Genomic DNA, 24,470 nt, shown 5'->3' on the forward strand with positions numbered 1-24,470 from the left:
TACATTTCTGCCATATGTACATAAACTGACAGTCACCACTGATAAGCTACCACTAAATATTGTAGAAACTTAATTTTCTGTAAAGTTGCTTTGCAACGATTTGTATCGTAAAAAGCGCTATACAAATAAACTTGAATTTTTTTCTTAGCCTATTTTTAAAAAATATATATATTAAAGTCAGCATGAAACTGAAGTTGTGTCAGTCTTTTTGCAGTAAGGGTTCAATGGCAGCTAAAAGTCAATAAGAATGAATGTGCTGCTGGTGGGAAATGACGCACTTCCCTAGTTAAGCCTGTGATGGGCTGTATGCATCCATAGGTCTCCTGCTGCTAGAATAATATAAAAATGGTTGTGTTCACTTATTACAAGAACCAATTCAAACCTCTTTCAGTGACCACAAAGTGAAGAGAGTAAAGGAAAAATCTCTTTCCACATTAGATTTCATGGGCCATATTCCCTTTGTTTTTAACCCAGCCATAGCACCCTGTAGCCCAAGACTGATCACCCACTGAAGCTAAGCAGGGTTGAGCCTGGTCAGTACCTGGATGGGAGACCTCCTGGGAAAGCTAGGTTGCTGCTGGAAGAGGTGTTAGTGAGGCCAGCAGGGGGTGCTCACCCTGTGGTCTGAGTGGGCCCTAGCGCCCCAGTATAGTGATGAGGACACTATACTGTCAGCAAGCACCGTCCTTTGGATGAGACGATAAACTGAGGTCCTGACTCTCTGTGGTCATTAAAGTGGACCTAACACACACAATTTCACCCATTTTCATATTAATCTTGACTACCTATAGAGCAGTACTGAATCCTTCATATCTCCAAAAAGTTTTTAGTTTTATCATATTTATAAAAGAAAGATACTGCTTTACGATTCTCTCTGAAAACAGCCCAGCTCCTGGAGGCGTGCCATGGGCGGAGATAAAGAGTGACTAGCACTTGAGCACAGATTGCCAAAAAAACAGACATTTGATGCAGTTTCACTTATCATCTGCAGTTCTGAATCATGACCCGGACCTTTTACAGCAGGGACCGCTCCATCTTTTAATATCAAGCGATGTGCAAATCCAGCATCGAACTGGGCCTAGTTTAAAAATTTTTTGTCAACAAACACACTTGAGAAACTCCATTGCAGCCCCGGAAAACAGACTGCATCCGCTGTTTACGTAACGCTGGATTCTTCGGGAAGCTGAACAAGGTTATCTTTCCCTTACAACCAAAAACACACTTCTTCCTGAGCGAGTCCCGTGCAGCGCTGCTGAATGAAGCGCGTTGATGGGCGCGCTCTTGATCTGGTCGATGTGTGTGCGGGCGCACTCTTTCGGGAGAAATGCCCATATAAGGAGTTCCACCCTTCATTACGTCACGAAGAGCCACAATCAAAAAAAATTTCCAAAACTTGTAAGAAACCTGGAAGTGTGTATTTGGCACATAAATACTCTGTTATGCGTCTAAATCATTTTTTGAAACTTTGGCCATGTTTAGCATGAGAATCCAACTCTTTAACAGTGTAAACAACTATGAATGCATGAAACAGCATTGTAGCCTACCGCCCTTTAAAAATCCCAGGATGTCATTCGAAAAGAGTAGAGGTGTGACCTCGGCATCCTGGCCAAATTTGCCCATTGGCCTCCTAACAATCCCCATATCTACGGTTTGGCTTCATCACTCTGTCTCCTCTCCACCAGTAAGCTGGTGGGCGTTCTGGCGCACTATAGCTGCCATCGCATCATTTTTTGATATGATGCATATTTGATAATCACATCATGACCTTGCCGTCAGGGTTGTGCAACAGCCAATCACTGTTTGTGGAATGGATAGCATTTAAATGATTGAGAATGGCAGTAAACAGTACTGCCTGTCACAAAATTGTCAGATTTTTTTTTTTTATATATATATGTATAATACAGCTTCGGTGTGTGTGAACTATAAAAATACATCAATCCAAAATGAATGTTTGATTGCAAAAAAAAAAAAAACGGCCTCCATTATTGTATGCTGCAAATCGGATCATACACTTTTGGCTTTGTGTGTCGTGCATACAGACGATTCACTTCCTGAATAGTAGAATAGTACCTGGATGATGAATCACACAGAATAGTATAACTTAGGGTGACCATACGTGCCATTTTCCCAGGACCTGGCCAGGATTTCTATATTGCCTAAAATATCTAGGTTTTGACGCGTCCTGGGAAAATGGCACGTATGGTTACCCTAGTATAACTATTCTCTTAAAATACTGCTTTTACAGACAGATTTGAATGTTTTGCAACATTACAACTGATGTGATGGGAAAAAAACACAGAAAATGAAAACTGAATTAGTTTTTAATTATTTTAAACTGTCCTGCATGAGTTTCATTTACACTCACTGGCTGGAGGGGAGGAGTCTCTTTTCACGCAGATAAACGTTCTAGATGAAACTGAAACAAAAGTGAAAATAAGAAGATCCGAGACAAGAGCAACATCAACGTAAGGTAAAGCATGCAGTTTCTCAATATTATGATTCATTTGCTCAGATTTTTTTCCCTTTACACTCTTACCAAAAAGTAGTATACTTCAAGTTTATTTTAGTAAGTATACTTAAGTAAAGTTCAAGTATATTTTTAAGTAAGTTTACAAATATCAGTGTACTAGTAGTATACTTGTAAGTGTACTATTTCAATACTCCTTGGGACTAAATTGGCCCACTTTCACATATGTAGAATGACAGTTTCTCAATATTATGATGCAATTTGCTCAGATTTTTTCCCCTTTACATACATATGTAGAATGACATTGGAGGCTCTAGAATGATGTTTGAGAACTACATTCTCCTTAAAGATGAGTTGTAAAGGTTGTGTTGAGGCAGAGTAGCTAGACATGTGAGGTACAACACTTTTTCAAATAAGTAACGCAAGTTAACGCTAATTTATTGACTGTTGAGAGAAATCAGAAGATGTTACTGTAGTTCTAAAATAAATATGAATATGCATTAATTCATCTCACTCACTCAGATTCAGTATTCCTCAAAATGAATACAAATAATGCAACTCAGAATACGCAAACCTGCAATAATTAAATGTTAAACAACACAAATATGCTTTATGTATTTAATCCCATTCTATTAACCCATGTCTTTGCTTCTGACCTTCGATGATCCAGTTCAACCGTACTAATAAGCAAAAATTACTCTAGACAAATATTTGTGTGTCTTTGTTTATTGCTGAAGTGTGTTGAAATTTCTTCTTCTGCAGTCTACTGTACGGACGTAAATTTACTTTCCCTTCAGCCTGAGGCGTATTCATTTCACTTTTGGTGTGAAAAGGCTTTTATATTTGCCAAAAATATAACTTTTTTATTTGAAAAACAAACAAGCAAGCCCTGTCCAGATTTAAAAAGTGACGCAAAAGTAACGTAACACATTACTTTCCATAAAAAGTACCGTAATTAGTTACTTTTTTATGGTGTAACGCAATATTGTAATGCATTACTTTTAAAAGTAACTTTCCCCATCATTGGAAATGATTTGGAACTTTTTCGTTCATTTAGAGTTCTCGATCTGTGCCTTTTTGTCTCCTGGTTCAGATTAGATGATTTATATGAAGCAATATATGGATAGAGGAATCATTGGTTTTAGCCGTGGTTTAAAGCAATGGTTTGAAGTTTAAAAAGTCTTAATTATAGATTAGTTTCTTTCAAAACGTGCTGCTTTTCACTTCACAAGATGTTAATTGGTGGACTGGAGTCATGTGGATTAATGTGATGTTTTTATCAGCTGTCTGAACTCTGATTCTGACGGCACCCATTCACTGCAGTTGATTCACTGGTGAGCAAGTGATGTAATATTAAATTTCTCCTAATTTGTTCGCTCAAGAAACAAATTCATCTACATCTTGGATGGCCTGAGGGAGAGTACATTTACAGCAAACTTTAACTTTTGGGTGAACTATTCCTTTAAGGCCAGAATGGTAACTACAAAGATAACCGCAACCATATTAACGCTATTTTACCGGGATCCAATTTGCAAATTAACAAGGGTTCTTTACCGCGTTCAGAATCGGTGGACACTTGGGGAAGAAACACAATATTGTAATGCATTACTTTTAAAAGTAACTTTCCCCAACACTGGTCATAGGCTTGCATTCAGTAGTAACGTTAGCCTTCGTGACTCTCGAGCAGATTCGTTGGCGCAAAATAAAAATACATTATTTTAAACATTTCAATATTTGAAAAAGTTACAAAAGTTCAAAGTGTGACCCACATGAAAAAAATACTATAGTAATTTATAGTAAATACTATAGTGTTTTTGAACCATACTAAAGTGTGTTATCCTGTATATGTTATATTATTTATAACACTTTTTTAATGAATGCTAGAGCATACTGTAGTATTAACTAGTGAACTGATAAACTGTAATAAATACTGTAGTATACTTTAGTTTTTACTACAGTAAACTGTAGTGTATTGTACTGTAGTATAATATACCCTATAGTTGTAGAAAACTTAGTACAGTATTGGATAAAGTAATTTGTTTATATTACTATAGTTAAATTATCACAGCAACTATAGAATTACTACAACAAATTAATTCAAATACTTTACTACAGTATGATTCAAAAACACTATAGTATTTACTATGAATTACTAGTATTTTTTCCTGTGGGCACGCACTAAGCTTTGGCTGATAAGAAAAAGAAAGACGTGTAAAGATACTCTCCATGTGTTTAAAGATGCCAGAACCAACTGATGCGATGATAACCACGCCATTTTACCAGCAACAGCAGTATGAAGTATCCAAGTTCCTGAAGATCAAGCCGTTGGTTTTGGGGGTGAAACAAACTTGTCACTTTCTGTGTTGGTTTTTGGTCCTGTTACTCTTATTTTCCTGTGTCCTTTGTTTCTATTATCATCTCGTTTAAGTCCTCATTTATCTTTGTATTAAAAGTACTCAGTTTTGTCAGTTGTCTGTCAAGTATTGTCTTTATGTTTGTATGTAAAGCTGTGGTGTTTCTGTCTTCTCCTGTGTTAATCTTTGCTATTTTGGAAAGTAAACCAAGCTGCATTTAGATCCACGTCTCTTCTTCTTGCCTCGCCTGTGTTCAGTGTGTATGAATTAACTGGCACTATATCTTATGTTTTTGTATTGCAGATTTTGGAAATATTGATAGCCTTATTGGGACTCGGTTTGACTATCTGGAATGAGAGTTTTTTCGTTATCTGGTCACCAATCATTGTAAGCCAATCATTTCTGTATCAGTACAACATTATACAGTGAACAAATGCTCATTTCTGTTCCATTTCTATTCGCAGTTCATCATAATTGGAGCTATAACAGTCTCGGCTGCACACACACGTACACCGCGTCTGGTTAGTGTCAACTTTACTGTCTTGAGAAGAAGCAATAGGCCTATGTTTAAGAATACAAACATTTAGGGGAATTTTATTCATTTGTTTGTTTGTATTGTAGGTCAAAACCTCTCAAATGCTCAGCTATGCAAATTTTGCAGTAGTTGTTTTCTCCCTCCGCGCTCACTTTATTTACATTCGGGTAAGTGGTTACACTGCCTACAGTATGTGTGTGTATGTCTAATAGGGCTGGGTATTGACACAAATTTCAATTCAGTTTCAATTCACAAGCTTGCGATTTGATTCCAATTCAATATCGATTCATTTGGATATACACTCACCAGCCACTTTATTAGGTACACCTGTTCAACTGCTCGTTAACTATCTAATCAGCCAATCACATGGCAGAAACTTAGTGAATTAAGACATGTAGACATGGTCAAGACGATCTGATCAGAAGTTGGCATAAACAACATGAAAGCATGGCTATATCCTGCCTTGTATCAATGGTTCAGGCTGGTGGTGTAATGGCGTGAAATATATTTTCCTGGCACACTTTGGGCCCCTTTGTACCAATTGAGGATCATTTAAACATAAGTGCTTTCGCAACCGGAGGAACCTTCCTAGAACTATTGGTGGAAGCTTCAGAGTTCCTGCTGCTGGTGCGAATGCAACCAGGAAAATGGCCCAAGGGAGAAATTGGTTATCTAGGAACCACCCTGCTGGCTAGTTCCTATGTGGTGCGAAAGCCCCTCATCACAGCTTACCTGAGTATTGTTACTGACAATGTCCATCCCTTTATGACCACAGTGAACCCTTTTCGTGATGGCTAATTCTAGCAGGAGAACACACCATGTCACAAAGCTCTGGTTTCGTAAACATGACAATGAGTTCACTTTACTCAAATGACCTCCACAGTCACCAGATCTCAATCTAATAGAGCACCCTTGGGAGAAACGGCATGTCAATATGGACCAAAATCTCTGTGGAATATTTCCAGCACCTTGTTGAACCTATGCCACAAAGAATTAAAGCAGTTCTGAAAGCAAAAGAAGGTCCAACCCAGTACTAGCAAGGTGTACCTAAAAAAGTGGCCAGTGCTTGTATATCATACAGTACATGGGACATTTTCTAAATGTAATTACAATATTATGTTTCTACTCCAATTTGTTTTTCAAAGTACAAACATTTAAATGATGGCTGTAATTAAAAAACAAAACAAAACCTGATTTATTCAAACATACATTAAGTATTAAAGAACAGTGGAATATAGTGCATGTAAAATGCTCCTCTCCACAGTAGCCTATTTTTTCCAACTGAGTAACTAGTTTATGGCCATTGGCTTTTCTGAGGTAATCATTACGTGATATATTGTTTACAAGCGGTTTATTTACTTCGTTCCGCAATTGAAACACTGATTGAGCATAGGGCTGTGACGGTGGCAGATTTTTATCACCGCAGTGGTAATGGACCAACTACTATATATATATTATGACACTGATAGTCTACAACAGTTTAACAGTGTCTAATCTGTCTTTTAAACTCTTTAGATCTGGCAACTGGGTTTTGAGTAATATTTTTATTTTAGTTCATTTAATCACTGTATCTCTATTAATTAGGTTACTCCAGATGTGTCCTTCTATGTCCTTTTCATCTGTGATATTCTGATCTTCATCTTCTCTCTTGCTGTTGCTGTAACCTCCTGTTCCTGTTGCTGCGGACCAAAGGTAAACATTATCAAAAGATTAAAACATTCTTCTAAAATTTATTTTTTAAATCAGATAAAATAGTTTGTATAACAAACATCATGTTGGTTCTCTCTCAGTCAACCCCTGTCATGGTCAGTTATGTGACCACAGATATGCCTGTCAACCACATCATGCAGATGGGCCAGCCGGACCCCTCTGCAGAGGCCCAGCCTATTAGTTCAGTCATGTACGTGCTGCCAGCAGCACACGGCTCAGTCCCACCTGCGACTCTGCCAAATTACGGTCACGTCCCCAATGCATCTCCACCAATGTACAGTCCAGTACCAACTACACCTCCATCCAACTACGACAAAGTCTCTGATGCACTTCCACCAAAGTACTGTCCAGTCCCAACTGCTTCTCCACCAGCATATGAGGTAATTATGAGCATTTCTGAGTAAATGTAGGCCTACTAAATCAGAAAAAATATTTCAAAACGGTTAATACACATAAATAATCTCAACCTTTAAAGGGGTCAAATGATGTTGCTAAAAAGAACATTATTTTGTGTATTTGGTGTAATGAAATGTGTTTATGCAGTTTAAGGTAAAAAAAAAATACATTATTTTCCACATAATGTACATTATTGTTTCTCCTCTATGCCCCGCCTTTCTGAAACGCGTCGATTTTTACAAAGCTCATCGGTCTGAAAAGCCAGCTATCCAGTGCGTTGTGATTGGCCGAATACCTCAAGTGTGTAACGGAAATGTTACGCCCCTCACCATACTGTGATGCCCTGTCCGGCCGGAGCGAAGAGACAAAAACATTAAAACCCATTATAAACGAGGCATTTGTTGCATCCAGTGGGGACATAATTACGGATTATAATGACTTATACTGTCTTTTTACGCGTTGCGTTGCATCGCGCCGCGCCACGTAATTATTAAACCATGTCTGCATTTGTGATCGGAGAAATGACTAACAACAAGCACTACACTACACTGCCCAAAACTCGTGTTTGAATCATCAGTTGCAAATTCTTTAAATATAAATAAACGTACTTACCATCTGTAAGTCAGAACAGCTGACATTGTAGTCTACTCTCCCAGGATCAGGAAACAGTGCTCCATAAAATGTGCTGCACACATCTGAATATTTGGGTTGAACTGTTCTGGAACAGTGTTGTAAATACAACTTAACCACCGATTTCTAGTCGTGTCCTCTTTTGGAAGGCCAAACAAAGTAGTTTCACTTTCACAACGAAACACACAGCATCACACATGGCGGCTAGAGTGAGCGGTGGCCGGTGGGCTTGAGAACGGTGCGGCTGGCGGGCTTGCGGCAACCACATGTGACGACCCCGGGCTGGACTCCGCTTATCTCCGGATATCGTCCTCTTTTGGAAGGCCAAACAAAGTGGCAACATGGCGGTGTCGGCAACAACAAAACTACAGCGAGAATAAAAGTTACGCCTACTTTCTTTGCGTGAACATTTGGGTGGCATTATGCAAATCTTCCCACATCGTGACATCGTGACGTAAGAACGAGCTGTTTTAGGTAGGCGTGGTTGACTCTTAACTTTTATAAAGAATATCTCTTTGGATTTGAGACTTTAGTCTTTGCAACTTTACAGATCTTCTTTATGCACCAAGAGCTTGTAACACTCCAAAGAGAAAGGAAAAATTGAAATCGCATCATATGACCCCTTTAATTATATTTGCTGACCTGCTGTAATTGCTCTGATACACTGTGTTCTGTTATTGCAGCATGAAGATTTTCAGACCAGAAGATGAATAATATCTCAGACAAAAATTGGAATGTTTGACATTTACTAAATTTTTTGTGTAATGGTGAATGGAAAACCAAAAATTATACTTATAAGTTTGTAAATCGAATGGATGAGAAACATGCATCAGAGTCTTACGTTTTCATTATGTTTAATTCGTTATGTTTTCCACCAAATTATTGTTTTGTTTGATTTGATTTTACATAATAAATTAGTAGTTTTCTTAATTTATGTGCATTTTTTTTTTTTTAAATTCAACACAGTAAACAGCACAATGGAAATTCCACATGATTGACTCAGCCCAGCATTTACAGACGGAGACTTAACATTTAAAATCCTATCTAAGTGTTCAGGGTGTAATTAAAAAAAAAAAGTAATGTTGAAATTTGTATCACTCAAACAAGTGGGTTGCACAATCAAGTTATAAATTGACTGTTCATTAACCTCTAGAATTATGCTTTGAAAATAGACTGACAATTTTATATTCAAATTTGTGTTTGACCTGTCCTGTCACAAAATACTATTTCCAGCCCATAACAAAAATGACTTCTAATACAGCATAACCTGTTCAAAAATATTTCAGAAGACCTGAAATCAAAGCACTGCAAATCCACATGAACACTTCAATTCAACACAGTAAACAGCACAATGGAAATTCCACATGATTGACTCAGCCCAGCATTTACAGACGGAGACTTAACATTTAAAATCCTATCTAAGTGTTCAGGGTGTAATTAAAAAAAAAAGTAATGTTGAAATTTGTATCACTCAAACAAGTGGGTTGCACAATCAAGTTATAAATTGACTGTTCATTAACCTCTAGAATTATGCTTTGAAAATAGACTGACAATTTTATATTCAAATTTGTGTTTGACCTGTCCTGTCACAAAATACTATTTCCAGCCCATAACAAAAATGACTTCTAATACAGCATAACCTGTTCAAAAATATTTCAGAAGACCTGAAATCAAAGCACTGCAAATCCACATGAACACTTCATCTCAGCACTGAAGCAAAGAGGAAGATGGGTTTAGATGGCCAAAAAACGACTCTGTGGGTCTGATTAGCAGCTCTATTATTTAGTTAAGATCACAGCTAATAAAATCAATGAAAAATGTTAGCATACTGTAACTAAGTTAGATGCATTAGATGAGTATCTGATTGCAAAGCCATTCACGCTAATTTATTTCAAACAGTATTCTCACAACTGTGTTATAGTGTTTTATGAATGCATTTGTGCAACTGGATATTCAGATCTTCTCTCTCCTTTTAATAAATAATCAACCAAAGCATAACAAATTTAAATAAGCAAGGACTTCTTTATGGTATGTAAGCTTGTTTCCACCACAGAATAAAGAATAAAAAAAGGTAACTGTGAGATACAAATACTTTTTTCTCGCAACTGTGAGTTTATATTTTGCAATTCAGATTTTTTCCCCCTCAAAACTGCGAGTTTATATCAATTGTGAGAAATTTATGTCGCAATTGGGAGTTTATATCTCAATTCGGACTTCATAACTCAGTTCTGACAATATTTGTCTCAGAATTGTGAGATCAAATGCAATTATGAGTTATGAAGTTCATACAGATATAGAATCGTGGGATAAAGAGTTGCATTTAGCTTTTTTACCTTTTTTATTCCATGGCAGAAATGAGCTTCCATATCACTGTGAGGACTAACACAGAAGCAAATGTAATCAATAATTTAAAAGCTAAATGTGCAGACAACAGTGAAAGCGTCAGAGAGCTCTGCGTTAGGTTTCATTTCAGTCAGATGGGCCAATGCGGTTGGACATGACAAAGAATAATATTAATATATAATAAGTATTAATATATAATATATAAGTCTTTTGTGTCAATCCAAAGGTGCTCTCATCTGACATTTTCAAAATGTCTGCATCGCCTTTTGGTCTTTTGGCCATCTTGTGATGTTACATGATTTTTTAAACATAGAATTATTCAGTGTGGTTTCTATTTATATTAATGAAAGAAGTACAGAGCGATAAATAAATGTGTTTATGATTACAATGCAGTGATTTTAAGCATTTACAGAAAACTGGTGCACGTGCATACACAGGTTTCACATTCATTTACTGCCATCTTCAGTTTTTCTAATAACTAATCACCACATTTTCAAATAATGTGAAAGTCATCATTATTTCCAGAAATATGGAAATAAAGTTGTAACTAAAATGTTAAATTAGAAGGAGCTTATATTTGAACTTCTTTATAGATTAAGCATTTGATATTAATCATTTCATCTCCTGAAAAAAATGAAGACTGCTTGAATTCAATTTTCAGCTGCCGAGGTCTGGCTTTGGGAATAAAAAAGCAGCAGGTGCTGAGTTCACTTTCTGATCTGCACAGATGGCAGTAAATACTGCTTTTACAGATTTTGATCTTTTGCAGCATTCTGTAATGTTTCATAATGGCTGTAGATGAAATGGCCTGGTGTCAGATGGTACAGATATTCTGCAGTTGGTGATGTGAGAAAAAAAAACATGCTGAAAAACCATGTTTAATCTGTTAATGGGAGTGTCAGGCGTGCTCTGAGTTTCTCTTACACTGACTGGAGGGGAGGAGTCTTTTAAAAAAAAATTTTTTTTTTACACAGATGGACCTACTAGATGAAAGTGAAAACGAAAACAGATCCAAGAGCAACACCAACATCAGGTAAAGCGATCTCTCGATATAATAATTCATGTTACCGTTACATTCAGCTCCATGGGCTCTAGAATTATATTTGAGAGCTACATTCTCCTTAAAGAAAGCTCGTGTTGGGTTGGTTTGGCTAGAGATGAGTACATCTTCTATTTAATCTTTTCATAGCGTCAAATGACAGTCTGTAGGCGCGTTTCATTACCCTTCAAATTGCGCAAATTGAAAATACGCCTAATGGAAACGCGTCAATTTCGCAAAAACGCCCAAATATCGCAACACATTTTTTACGCTTGCATGAGGTGGTTTTTCAGGCAATGCGAAAAAGTCATATGATAATTCTTCAGTGTACTATAACATCCAAGAAACACTTCATAAGTGGCCGAGCTCCAGTATAAGGGGCTTTCCCTGCCATTAATGCTTAGACTATTTACTCTGCACACGTCTGCGGTGCAGTGTGGCTCTGACACGGTCCCTGAAGCTGATTCAATGCTTGTGTTGATGTTTTTATACAGTCTATGGTTCATTCCAGCCGCGCCACGCATGTTTCTGAAGCGGCTCTCTGTGCTGCTTCTGTAAAGATACATAAGCCTCCTTTGAATAAATATAGCCAAAATCTGTCAAAATCCCACCAAAACCCTTTGCCATGACTTATCGCGAGAGGCACAAGGCTTGTTTGCGATAATTGTGACCCTGCCCGTGGAAACCCAGCTACAGTATTTTTTTTAAACGGTGGATGAGTAATTCGCTCCTTGATTTGCTTAATAAAAGCCTCCTTTGAGATCATTCTGACAGACATGTTTATTGTGTATTATTTTCAACATGTTTATTGCTAAGTTTAGTGTGGCAAAATAGAAGCGCAGCCGTAATTCGTGTGCAGTGCCATGACAACCTCACGCGCTTCTTGCTGCTGCTCTATGTACCGGTAATCAGAGTCCGGCACGGTTTGCCCCCCCTCGAACTCGAAGACATCTCTAATTTGACAGTTTACGGGACGGGACGAAACCATGCAGTGAATGGGGGGAGAACATTTTTCCCGGAAATGCAGAAATAAGCTGTAATTTAGTTTTGTTTGTAACTCTTTGGTAGATACATTTAGAATTTATATTACATTACTACTACTACTACTACTGTTACTACTAATAAAACAGATCTCTGGGGGCCCCAAAAGTGCGTGGGCCCTTAGAATCGTCCTAACTTTCCCCCCCTTAGCGGCGCCCCTGGTTACACGTGTGAATAAATAAACATTATGTTATATCAATCTATACACTTTATAAACTATGTAACCTATTTTGCCCCTTTTCCCCAGACCATATTAGTATAATCTGGTAATGTTGATTGGATGGACCAGCACCGGCCTGGTTTGCCCCTGGTTTGACTATGGGCACATATGGCACATTTTCTAATATGAAACCAATTTAAATGTGATTTAATAATTAACCCCGGCTGGGACATATAGAGTGTCCAAAGATGAAGAAACACCCAGTTACATATTCAACTCAATTTAATCAACTCGTTGTATAAAAGCAATATCACATATTCAGTTAACAGCAATCATGGTGCTCTATATATATATATATATAGCCAGCCAGGCTGAAATTCAGACCAGCATTCTTTGGTCATGTGACGCTGGGTAAGCATACAGGTTATGATTGTGATTGACAGGATAATGTTGCAGCCCTCAACATTCTTCAACTCCATAGGAATGCTTTCTCTTTGTTGTTAAGCAACGCTTCAGGTAAATCTTGACTCCCAGCTATGCGAATGAAAGAATGATCAGTGAAACCTGGTTGCTCGACACTCAATACGCTTCGGCTGACAAGAAAGAGAAGACATGCAAAGACAAGATACTCTCTTTATTTTCAAAGATGCCAAAACCCACTGATGTGATGCTAACCGTGCCAGTATACCAGCAACAGCAGTATGGCGTCTCCAGGTTCCTGAAGATCAAGCCACTGGCTTTGGGGGTAAAAACACACTGTTCCACATCAAGAGAAGTATTCAGTGTGTATGAAGAAACAGGCATTTTATCGTATGTTTTTCGTCTCACAGATTTTGGAACTATTGCTAGCCTTATTGGGACTCTGTTTGACAATCTGGAATGTTCATTTTTCTCTTCTCTGGTCACCAATCAGCGTAAGTCGATCATTTTAATATCAAAACAATATTATACAATGAACAAATACTGAATTCTGTTCCATTTCTGTTCTGCAGTTCATTTTAACTGGAGTATTAACAGTCTCGGCAGCAAGCACGTGTAAACCATGTCTGGTTAGTGTCAGTTTAAAAAAAAAAACGGTAATATTTTTGCTTAAGGGGAACTTTATGGGTTTTATTTTAAAACAGATCTTTTGTACTATAGGTCAAATCCTCACAAATGCTCAGTTATGTCAATGCGGCAGCAGCTGCTCTGTCTCTCCACTTTCATTTTTATTACACTTGGGTAAGTGGTTGCTTTGAAACTCACACACGTACAAAATATATTAAAACAATTTCTTGTTTTACCAGACTTGGATGAAAGTACTTCTATATTGTGACGCAGATAGTACAATGTGACATAGCCCATCCTCTATACTGTTTAGATCTGGCAACCGGTTTTTGATTCATATTTTAGTTCATAATCACTGTGTGCCTATTATTTTATCAGGGTGTGACCTGCTTTCTCCTGATGGCCTGTGATACTCTCATCCTCATCTTCTCTGTCACTGTTGCTTTAACCTCCTGTTCCTGTTGCTGCAGACCAAAGGTAAGCATCACCAAGAGCTAAGAATGTTCTCATCTTGAAAAAATGAATCACAAAGATGTGTAACAAATGTTGGTTCTCTCTCAGTCAAGACATGTCGAGATCAGTTATATGAACGCAGATTTGCCCGTCAACCATATTGTGCTCATGGGCCAGCCGGACCCCTCTGCAGTGCTACAGTCCGTTAGTTCAGTCATGTATGTGCTGCCAGCAGTCCCACCTGCGCCTCTGCCAAATTACAGTCCAGTACCAACTACACCTCCACCAGCCTACGACCAGGTCTCAGCTGCACCTCCACCAAACTACGGTCCAGTCCCGAGTGCTCCTCCACCAGCATATGCGGTAATTATGAGAATTTCTGAGTAACGGTAGGAAATCTATTTGTAACTTTTAATGGTTCTTACAAATTAAAATCCTATAAATAATCTCCATCTTCAATCATAATATACAATTATCGTTGTACTGCACAGCTCTGATACACTGTGTTTTGTTATTGCAGTATGAAGATTTACAGACCAGAAGATGAACCGGATCTCAGTTGGTGTTTACACGTTGGATTATGGCAAATGGAAAACAAAATTTGTTTTTATAAATGTGTAAATAATTTATAAATAATATTACAATAAAGCAAATAAATTATTTTTGAAAACCAAATCTGTGAATGCATGTTGTAAAGGAATGTTGTCTCATAAAATTGGTTAAAAAACAGTGAAGTCAAAAGTCATGCAAAATATTTTACTGTTTAAGACTACTTAACTAAATTGCTTAAGATGTAACAAACGTGGATGAGAAACATGCATGAGGGTTTTCTTTTTATCATGTCTTTTTTCTCAAAATGTTTAATGGTAATTTTAACACACGTACATATTAACAATGTAATTTTTTTCCCCTAAGTCAACAAACCCTCAGTAGACATCATCGAAATTTCACTGGATAGATTCAGCTCAGTATTTACAGACTAACATTTAAAATCCTAATGTGCACTTTCAGAGAAAACATTAATGTTTGTCTCACCCAAACAAATGGTTTGCACAAGTTATAAATTGATTATTTATACTAAAATTATAATCTCTTGAAAACAGACTAACAGGTTTCACTTTTTATATTCAAGTTTGTGATGTTTCCAGCTCATGACAACAGAAATCATTTCGAATACGGCATGGCTTGTTTAAAAATATTTCAGAAGACCCATTACAGTTAAACAGTGTAATGCTCAGAGAAAACAAAGCACTGCACATCCACATTAACACTTCATCTCAGCGCTGAAGCAAATATGTTTAGATGGTAAAAATAATTCAAAAAAACTTTGTTGGCCTGATCAGCAGCTTTATTATTCAGTTAAGCTAATAAACTTAAATGCAGCTAATAATATCAGCAAAAATGTTGACATAACTTATAAATTAGGTGATTATCTGATTGCAAAAAAAAAGTATCCAGACTTTGTCTTTACACATTATAGTTGTCTTACAATTACAGTTGTTAATATTTTGAATTTATGTCTTCGTTTTAATTGTAATTTACGTTAAGTTTAGTTTTTTGTTTCTGTCATTTTTAGGTAATTTAGTTAGTCACTTCAGTATTTCAAGTTAAACTAAATGAAAAAGTTTATATATATCGAGAAAACAAAGCACTGCACATCCACATTAACACTTCATCTCAGCGCTGAAGCAAATGGGTTTAGATGGTAAAAATAATTCAAAAAAACTTTGTTGGCCTGATCAGCAGCTCTATTATTCAGTTAAGCTAATAAACTTAAATGCAGCTAATAATATCAGCAAAAATGTTGACATAACTTATAAATTAGGTGATTATCTGATTGCAAAAAAAAAGTATCCAGACTTTGTCTTTACACATTATAGTTGTCTTACAATTACAGTTGTTAATATTTTGAATTTATGTCTTCGTTTTAATTGTAATTTACGTTAAGTTTAGTTTTTTGTTTCTGTCATTTTTAGGTAATTTAGTTAGTCACTTCAGTATTTCAAGTTAAACTAAATGAAAAAGTTTATATATATATCATTTTATTTTATTTCAGGTAAGGCTCATTTCGAATAATTCAAATGTTTTATGGTTTTAGTTTTTAGATAACTATAAGCCTGCTCACAGCTGTATGTTACAGTGATTTGTGAATGCATTTGTGATATTCAGATCTCTCTCTTTATAATAAATAACCACAGACTAACAAATGTAAGTAAACGAAAAGGCCACAAGGATGAATTTCTCTTTGTGAAGACGAACACAAAAACAGTGTGAATCAAAGAAGCTTAAAAGCTAAACGTGAAAACATTTGTGAAAGGGTTAGAGAATGACATTTTGGGTGATATTTTGCAAAACAGTGTTTTAACAGTCATCTTTATATCATATTTGACAGTTTCGAAGGCTTTGGTGTTATAAAAAAATAGAACTACGAGTCTATTCGTCCTTGACCTGCCCATCAGAGGCTTTTTTCTGTGTCTCTCGGCACTCTCCCCATGTTGTAAAACTCTGCGTTAGGTCTCAAGTCAGTCAGACGGGCCATGCGGTTGGACAGAGCAAAGAAGGCAGCAATGTCCCAAATATCCTCTCGGTCAAAACCATGAGCCTCCAGGGTGCTGAGATGTTCTTCAGTTACAGTTTCACTCCAGCAGACTGCCAGAGCAAAGTCCAGCATGGCCTTCTCACGTGCGCTCAGCTCCGCAACCCTGTAATTAACAAAACAGTACCAGTAAATCCACTTCATATTATTTATAATATTCTTGGAATATTGAGTCCTGAGAGGGTGTTGAACAGTTTTACATTATGTTTTGTGAAATTTTTACTAGGTACCTGATCAGCCAGCACGGGTTTTTTGGAATAGATGCGGTGCAATGCACTGTGGGATACCACGCAATACAAGCAGTGATTGTGAGCACTGGTCGCAACAACAATCAGTTCCCGGTCCGCTTTTGACAGACCACCTGTTACAAAAGTAAAATAAACCTCGTATCACATCCTGATTCCTTAAAGCATCAAAATATCTACATTTAACATTACATTTAAATTAAAAGCAAAATAAATAAAATATAATTAGAATGAATGAAATAAGGTGTAGACCCTAGGTCTCCTATCTAGTCACCATGTCTTATTTGACCATTTGACCAAAACTGTGATTTTTAAAAATATAAATATTCAGTGACCCTGGACCACAAAACCAGTCATAAGGAAACATTTTTGAAATTGAGGTTTATACATCATCTGAAAGCTGAATAAATAAGCCTTCCATTGATGTACGGTTTGTTAGGACAATATTTGGCCGAGATACAACTATTTGAACATCTGAAATTTGAGGGTGCAAAAAAAAAAATCGCCTTTAAAAGTTGTCCAAATGAAGTTCTTAGTAACCTAACCCTAACAAAAATTAAGTTTTGATATATTTACGATAGGAAATTTGCAAAATATCTTCATGGAACATGATCTTTACTTAATATCCTAATGATTTTTGGCATATAAGAAAAATCGGTCATTTTGACTCATACAATGCATTTTTGGCTATTGCTACAAATATACCCCAGCGACTTAAGACTGCTTTTGTGCTCCAGGGTCACAATTATATTGATAAAATAACCAAAATCATGTTTAAAATTGTTTTTGATGAATAAACTACAGGACAGGACATGACAGCTTCCCAGAATATCACGCTAAACTAGAAGTACTAGAATTAGTACAAATCTGTTCCATATATTGCTCCAGTTGAAAACTAAGAAACACACACACACACACACACACACACACATATATAAATATATATATAAAAATGTGTATGCCGTTTAGATGTGGATTAAATTTAACTCAAAAATCTACTAGCGACCATTAAAGGGATAGTTCACCCAAAAATGAAAATGTGATGTTTATCTGCTTACCCCCAGGGCATCCAAGATGTAGGTGACTTTGTTTCTTCAGTAGAACACAAATTATGATTTTAAACTCCCAACTGGTGCAGTCTATCAGTCGTATAATGCATGGCAATGGTAACAAAATCTATGAGAGTAAAAAAACATGCACAGACAAATCCAAATGAAACCCTGCGGCTCGTGACGACACATTGATGTCCTAAGACACGAAGCGATCGGTTTGTGCGAGAAACCGAACAGCATTTATATCATTTTTTACCTCTAATACACCACTATGTTCAACTTCCTTGAGCACGCGCACGGCATCCGGTGCGCGAGGTGTGTAGGCGCTCTGGCGTAGTTTACGTTAACGGCTGTGTTGAAATCCAGCCGAAGAGCAATCAACCATAACTTCAGGCGAGCAGGCTCAGAAGTTGGGAATATGTGGAAAGTCACCACTCCCGAATGAATTTGCGCGAGAGAACGTCATCTTTTAGTTTTAAGTCGGTTTGAACAATCCGGAAAAGTGCAAGGAAGTACCATTTTGATTAGCCGTCGTACCTACAATGAGTGACGTATACGCGTGAGAGATCACTTCCGGCGCTTGCGTAAACTACGCCAGAGCGCGTAGCCGTGAAGCCGTGCGCGCGCTCATATCTGTTGGACGTAGTGGTGTATTAGAGGTAAAAAATTATATAAATACTGTTCGGTTTCTGGCACAAACCGATCGTTTCGTGTCTTAGGACATTAATGTGTCGTCACGAGCCGCAGGGTTTAATTTGGATTTGTCTGTGCATGTTTTTTGTACTCTCATAGATTTTGTTACCATTGCCATGCATTATACGACTGACAGACTGCAACGGCTGGAGTTAAAAATCATCATATGTGTTCTACTGAAGAAACAAAGTCACCTACATCTCGGATGCCCCGGGGGTAAGCAGATAAACATCACATTTTCAATTTTGGGTGAACTACCCCTTTAAGTATGAATAAAAGGTCATACCACTTTCCTAGTTCACGAGGGCATTATAATTAGAGAAGAAAGTCCGAAATTCAGCAGGACAATGGACGAGAACCTTGAAGACATTGGGCAAAAACCCTCCCTGTAGATGAACATGCACATCTTCTATTAGTAGTGACACGAGACACATTTCTTCATATTTTTGGAGTAAATTAAGAGAGACTTTTTATTTTGGGGTGAACTTCAATGTAAATGTGATGCCAAACCTTCTGTTCAACCTTCTCCATCAGCTCCACGATATCAAATGGCAGGTTCTTCTTGTCTGGCACTGGATACCGCCTGATGAGCTGCTGCTGCTGCTGTTTTCACACCAACTCTGCTGCTTGCTGGGGAAAGCGAGTACTGCAAAGGACAGGGCTTGTTACATACTGTTACATGCATTATATAATTTCATACTAATAAACAACTTGAAGTCACTTTCCAAGTTCAACTATTCAGAGCGATATATGTGTTTATGATTACAATGCAGTGATTTTAAGCATTTACAGAAAGATATACAGGTGCAGGCATGTTTTCTTGCATGACATTAGATGTACTGCTGCTTTGAAGCAATATATGAATAACTCACAACTCAGAGTACTGGGTTAATTAAAAAAACATTACCAATAACCCAAAATTTGAGCGGAGACTAAGTTTCAAAACGCCTCGAAACTTTATCGTGTAAAGTCGCTGTATTCCGAATGTTTATATTGTCAGCAGCGGCTGGTTCAGAGTCATATGCTCTAAAGGGCAGCCAATCGGAGAGTCGTATTCTGACACGCCTCATGAACATTCGACCAATGAAACCATCCTATGGAGTCGCATTTGACTTCCTGTTTACAGCGCTGAAGGAAATGAAGCAAAAGCATACTAAGAGAACCCACGGAAGTTTAAATAAAAATAAATAAATAAATACAACCATTTGTAAAAACACAAAAAGATGTCGAATTATTTTTTTATATTAAACTGTAGAAAACATAAAAAAATCTTTCTCAATAAAATATCGCAATTTTGATGAATATTTAGAAAAATATTTGCTAAAAAAAAAAATGTAAAAAAAGTAAACACAAATTAAGAATATAATTATATGAATCAAGCTTTGAAATAAATATATATTTGAACATTCATAAATATTAACGTTGATATGGGATGCTGGAGAATTCATTTGCTTAATCGCTAGAGCCGATCCCAATAATAATAATAATAATAATTGTTATTACTATTCAGATATATCATCATTTAATACTATCCCTAGTGATAAAAGGCGAAGTCCTCATCCGGGTGCGCAGGGACTTTTATTTTGAAGGTCTCTACATCTTTACACGCACTCATCCGGAACTGAATGCTATTTTTTTGGGTCGCTGTTTTCTGATAAAATCTTATCCATTTGGTATCAGTTTCTTCGGTATATTTTCGCATATTAATAAACGCACAATCATCTGATTATGGGTGGATACGGGGCGATGTCAGACGAAGAGTCTCTGGATTATTCAGTGCATGAAGCCTGGAACGAGGCCACTAATGTTTACCTGCTGGTTATTTTGGTCAGCTTCGCCCTGCTTATGTACGCCAGGAAGTAAGCGTCCGTTTAACTTCATATTCATTATAAATCTCTTGCAATGGCAACCATGCATGTCTTTTGTTTTCATGCAGAAACAAGAGGAAGATTATGCGTATATTTACTCTGCCTGCAGCAGTGGCCAGCTCTTCAGAGCCCACCTTCTACGACAGTCTGCAGAAAGTCCGGCTGAGACAACAGCTGGAAATGTATTCACTCGGTGGGTTGAGCTCATTTTCTGTTTAAAAGATATGTATCTTTTTGTCCTTTCGAAAATTTACCGTGGAACATTTATCATAGTTCCTATCAAAATACCACACAGTTTGTTCTCTAATTGTTGATCAAATACACAACTGTAAATTATACACCTAATAATAATAATAATAATAAAACCTCAGATATATTGTGTGAAGGATATATCATATTAAATTGTTATTTTAGCCCTTCTCTTGTATATGCATTAGTTTCTATTATTTAATAATGAATATCATTTTAATATCGTTTTTAATACATCAAATATAAAATAATAAAATAGTTGCCTTTGATCAGAAATATATATTTTTTATATTTGAATATATGTAATTTATTCCTGACGTTTCAGCATCGTTACTCCAGTCTTCAGAAATCATTCTAATATGCCGATTTGCTGCTCAAGAAACATTACCGTGTTGAAAACATGTGCTGCTTCATATTTTTTATTGAATCCATGGTACAGAAGTTTGGAGCAAGTACAATAAAAAGAAAGAAAGAAACTTTTATTCAGCAAGGGACACATTCAACTGATCAAACGTGACAGTAAAGACATTAATAATGTTTCAAAAAACAAACAAATAAATAAAAAGTGCTGTTCTTCTGAACTTTATTCATGAAGATATGCGAAGAATCCTGAAAAAGATGTAAGTCACAGTTTCCACCAAAATATTATGCTGCAAAAAACTGTAGTTAACATTTATGTAACAAGAACCACGTAATAAGAGCCATAATTAATAACCGAGTGGCAAATCAGCACATTATACTGATTTCTGAAGGATCATGTGACACTGAAGACTAGTAGTGATGCTGGAAATGCAGCTTTGCATCAGAGGAATAAATTGCATATTAAAATATATTACAATAGAAAACAGTTATTTTGTATGCAGCTTTGGCGAGCACATGAGACTTCTTTCAAAAACATATTCAAATTCCAGTTATGCCGAACTCCTTTTACACTTGTTTACCATGTGTCCATTTCTCAACAGGTGAGGTTTGGTCAAAATGGTGAACATTATTTGGAAAGTCAAGTCACCTTTATTTATATAGCGCTTTTAACAATACAGATTGTGTCAAAGCAACTGAACAGCATTAATTAGGAAAATAGTGTGTCAATAATGCAAAATGACAACTATTTTTAGATAAAGTTGATCTGTGCAAAACATTATTGAACAAAAACTATCTAGACCTTGGAATAGGGCTGCACGATTAATCGAATGCGATTGTCATGCGCATTTTATTAGTAAAGCCGGTTCTGTAATCCGCAGGAAATCATAATCACGTGCTTTCAGATGGAGCAGCATTTACTACGTATATTGCCGTAGTCGTGTGTTTATTAGTCACGTTGAATCAAGTTGAATCTTCTGTTTATTCAGCTGCAGCGATTCTTCGGGGGCATATTTGGAGTTTCAGCACGAGAGCGCCCTCTGGCCTTTGGATGGAGATTTACTGCTGATCACAGAACCGTGCTTCACTGAAAGATACGCATGACAATCGCAGCTTCTGTCGAATCGCGATTTCAATTCCATTTCCATTTATCGTGCAGCCCTAGCTTGGAACTTGAAGAGAATATCATGGCACGATGATTTTTTTAAAAATAGTAGTTTTGTAAGATTGTATTCAAGACCTTTTCAAATCCTTGTTTTGTGTTTTTTCCAGCTCGTAAATACGATCAGCAGCAGCACCAGCAGTCTCAGTCAGATAGTGTGCAGCTGTCAATGGAGTGATCTGACCAGAGGAGGCGCTCTTCACCCACTAATGCTGCAGATGTGAATTAAAACCGACTTCGAGCTCACAGAGACTTATGATCCAGAGAACTGGATTGCTGGAGAACAAACGTACTGGGAGTAAACTGTTGAATGTTGTTTTGATTTGATGAGCCTTTCTTTTTATTCTCATCCTTCATACCTCTCGATCATTCAAAAGGGGTGTTTTATGACCTTGTGATAGGTTTTTCCTTTTAGGGCATCGATGGACTATGAAACAGACTGCTCTCTGGTGCTGGAAGTGAAATTTGATGTATAATATCTCAATGTTTCATATGATTGGCAAACACATTACTTGTGCACATCATCTGTGTGTCATAAGGTCTGCATCCAAACCTTTTACCTCTCCTCAAAAACATTGTTACAAAATGCTATTTAAGGTTTTCAAAGTAAAGATGTTGAAAATACTGTACACTGCTTCTAGGTGCCTTTTCTCTGATGTCTCACATTGCCCTCTAGTTCTAGATTACATGCATGTCAGTTGTTTTAGGCTGACCTACATACAGGCTGTAAAATATGAAACTGCTTATTAAAAACATATTAATGAGTCTTAATTTTGAAAGTGACTGCATTCAATACATGGCAAGACAAGCATCACTATTACTATTTCTCATATTCCGGGTTTGTGGATGCCAGTATCCATAGCAAACTGTGGTGGCAAGAAAGCACCGTATATTATATACATTATTAACTGTAGTGAATGTTTTAGTAATAAGTTCCAGCAGCTTTAAATACCTCTAGTGTGAAGGTGGATTGTATGTCCTGTCGTGTAACACTTCTTCAAGATTGAATTTTGTGCATCAAAATTTCCACACACCGCACTGCACTGGATGTAGTGATGGCATGCAATAACATGGGGCAAAAATCCCAAAGATTTACATTTAAGGAAGGATCTGAATCATATTTATAAATCAGAATATCATGGAGCATGGAGGTGGGGAACCTCATATAATTTGGGATATTAAGTAACCACCTAGCAACCACCCAGAACACATTAGCAAACATATAAAACGCCATGGCAAACACCCTTGCATCATGCTGGCAACTCTTGTATGAGCAAGCACCACTCACTTTCTTCAAGTATTAAAATGTAGTTTTTCAAAAACATTGGGTGAACAAAGTGCAATAAATGAGTCCAAGTGATCCAGAAGTGAGAAATGAAAAACATGGAGTGAGAGAGAATCACAATCTTGGCCGGTCTCGCTTTTGTTTTAGCTGCTTTGTTCTAATCGTTTATTTTTTTTTCTTTCATGCCACTCTTCCATCATTCTCTAGCTTCTGATCCGCTGTTGTATCATTTCCCCAGATGAATCAGAAAAGCTAAAGAAATGATGCCTCGCCTCGCCTTAGTCATCTGCCTCCCCCTCCCTCTGCTTCCTCTTGTGCTTTCCCTCAGGTCTCTATGGAAATAAGATGAACAAACTCTTTTCTTTATCGTTTTTCAACCTCCAATAATTCTAATTTTATTCTACAGTATATCTGCCTTTGCCTTTTATCTTAAACCCTGAGAGTCTCATTGCCAAGCGTACGCTGTTCGAACAGAATTTTTGAAGAATCTTCACGCAGCTTTTTTCCATATCTGCCAAGCATCATAACAGCAGTCCATATGACTCATGTGCTATATTCCAAATCCTCTGAAGTCAATAGCTTGTCTGAGAAAAAGAACGAAAATCTGATATGTAAAAACAAATATGGAATAAGGCGACAGGTTTGACGCCACTGATGTTTGGTCAAAAAACACAAGAACCAGTGGTGTTTATTGGTGCCACTGACGTCAAAAAGCACCTTATTTGATCTGACCAGTAGCTCATGCGTCATGAGGACTGTTTTATGAAGCTTTTTTATTCTTTTTG

General features: G+C 37.0%; 3 protein-coding genes and 1 long non-coding RNA gene across 7 annotated transcripts; 3 read left to right on the top strand and 1 right to left on the bottom strand.

Moving 5' to 3' along the window:
- Positions 1-2,399: 2,399 nt before the first annotated feature.
- On the top strand, positions 2,400-8,981 carry LOC107588339 (uncharacterized). Its single transcript, XM_016276410.1, has 8 exons — positions 2,400-2,470; positions 4,706-4,804; positions 5,125-5,208; positions 5,286-5,342; positions 5,443-5,523; positions 6,941-7,048; positions 7,147-7,446; positions 8,776-8,981. Exons 2-8 carry the CDS (start codon positions 4,706-4,708, stop codon positions 8,800-8,802), a joined length of 756 nt encoding a protein of 251 aa, XP_016131896.1. The 5' UTR covers positions 2,400-2,470; the 3' UTR covers positions 8,803-8,981.
- Positions 8,982-11,410: 2,429 nt separating this feature from the next.
- LOC107588338 (uncharacterized) lies at positions 11,411-14,760 on the top strand. Of its 3 annotated transcripts, none has more exons than XM_016276408.1 (8): positions 11,411-11,468; positions 13,322-13,420; positions 13,506-13,589; positions 13,668-13,724; positions 13,816-13,896; positions 14,101-14,199; positions 14,284-14,538; positions 14,696-14,760. In XM_016276408.1, exons 2-8 carry the CDS (start codon positions 13,322-13,324, stop codon positions 14,720-14,722), a joined length of 702 nt encoding a protein of 233 aa, XP_016131894.1. In that variant the 5' UTR covers positions 11,411-11,468; the 3' UTR covers positions 14,723-14,760. The 3 variants fall into 3 exon arrangements, with proteins under 3 accessions (XP_016131894.1, XP_016131893.1, XP_016131895.1); XM_016276407.1 differs by having other exon boundaries at positions 11,443-11,468; positions 13,181-13,420; XM_016276409.1 differs by lacking the exons at positions 13,668-13,724; positions 13,816-13,896 and having other exon boundaries at positions 11,443-11,468; positions 13,181-13,420.
- Positions 14,761-16,242: 1,482 nt separating this feature from the next.
- LOC107588345 (uncharacterized) lies at positions 16,243-19,836 on the bottom strand. Its single transcript, XR_001609566.1, has 5 exons — positions 19,669-19,836; positions 19,272-19,407; positions 19,048-19,147; positions 17,002-17,132; positions 16,243-16,877 (listed from the first exon to the last, which is right to left on the bottom strand). It is a non-coding gene; the product is annotated as an uncharacterized lncRNA (long non-coding RNA).
- A 509-nt stretch (positions 19,837-20,345) lies between these two features.
- LOC107588344 (small integral membrane protein 19-like) lies at positions 20,346-23,412 on the top strand. 2 transcript variants are annotated; one of them, XM_016276418.1, is made up of 3 exons: positions 20,346-20,608; positions 20,698-20,822; positions 22,511-23,412. In XM_016276418.1, the coding sequence occupies exons 1-3, from the start codon at positions 20,490-20,492 to the stop codon at positions 22,576-22,578; spliced, it is 312 nt and encodes a 103-aa protein (XP_016131904.1). In that variant the 5' UTR covers positions 20,346-20,489; the 3' UTR covers positions 22,579-23,412. The 2 variants fall into 2 exon arrangements, with proteins under 2 accessions (XP_016131904.1, XP_016131903.1); XM_016276417.1 differs by having other exon boundaries at positions 20,346-20,620; positions 22,511-23,404.
- The last annotated feature ends 1,058 nt before the right edge of the window (positions 23,413-24,470 follow it).

Source organism: Sinocyclocheilus grahami, unplaced genomic scaffold (assembly GCF_001515645.1).
Source record: "Sinocyclocheilus grahami isolate Dianchi unplaced genomic scaffold, SAMN03320097.WGS_v1.1 scaffold102.1, whole genome shotgun sequence".
Taxonomy (NCBI): Eukaryota; Metazoa; Chordata; class Actinopteri; order Cypriniformes; family Cyprinidae; genus Sinocyclocheilus; species Sinocyclocheilus grahami.

What these genes read in the sequence shown, in the direction of transcription:
- LOC107588339 (XM_016276410.1), top strand. Translation starts at nt 4,706, where the DNA reads ATGCCAGAACCAACTGATGCGATGATAACCACGCCATTTTACCAGCAA. An exon ending in ACACACGTACACCGCGTCTG is followed by an intron (nt 5,343 to 5,442) that starts GTTAGTGTCAAC and finishes TTTGTATTGTAG; the next exon opens with GTCAAAACCTCTCAAATGCT. An exon ending in CCTGTTGCTGCGGACCAAAG is followed by an intron (nt 7,049 to 7,146) that starts GTAAACATTATC and finishes GTTCTCTCTCAG; the next exon opens with TCAACCCCTGTCATGGTCAG.
- LOC107588338 (XM_016276407.1), top strand. Translation starts at nt 13,226, where the DNA reads ATGATCAGTGAAACCTGGTTGCTCGACACTCAATACGCTTCGGCTGAC. An exon ending in CCTGTTGCTGCAGACCAAAG is followed by an intron (nt 14,200 to 14,283) that starts GTAAGCATCACC and finishes GTTCTCTCTCAG; the next exon opens with TCAAGACATGTCGAGATCAG. An exon ending in CTCCTCCACCAGCATATGCG is followed by an intron (nt 14,539 to 14,695) that starts GTAATTATGAGA and finishes TTGTTATTGCAG; the next exon opens with TATGAAGATTTACAGACCAG.
- LOC107588344 (XM_016276417.1), top strand. Translation starts at nt 20,490, where the DNA reads ATGGGTGGATACGGGGCGATGTCAGACGAAGAGTCTCTGGATTATTCA. An exon ending in CTGCTTATGTACGCCAGGAA is followed by an intron (nt 20,621 to 20,697) that starts GTAAGCGTCCGT and finishes GTTTTCATGCAG; the next exon opens with AAACAAGAGGAAGATTATGC. An exon ending in GCTGGAAATGTATTCACTCG is followed by an intron (nt 20,823 to 22,510) that starts GTGGGTTGAGCT and finishes TGTTTTTTCCAG; the next exon opens with CTCGTAAATACGATCAGCAG.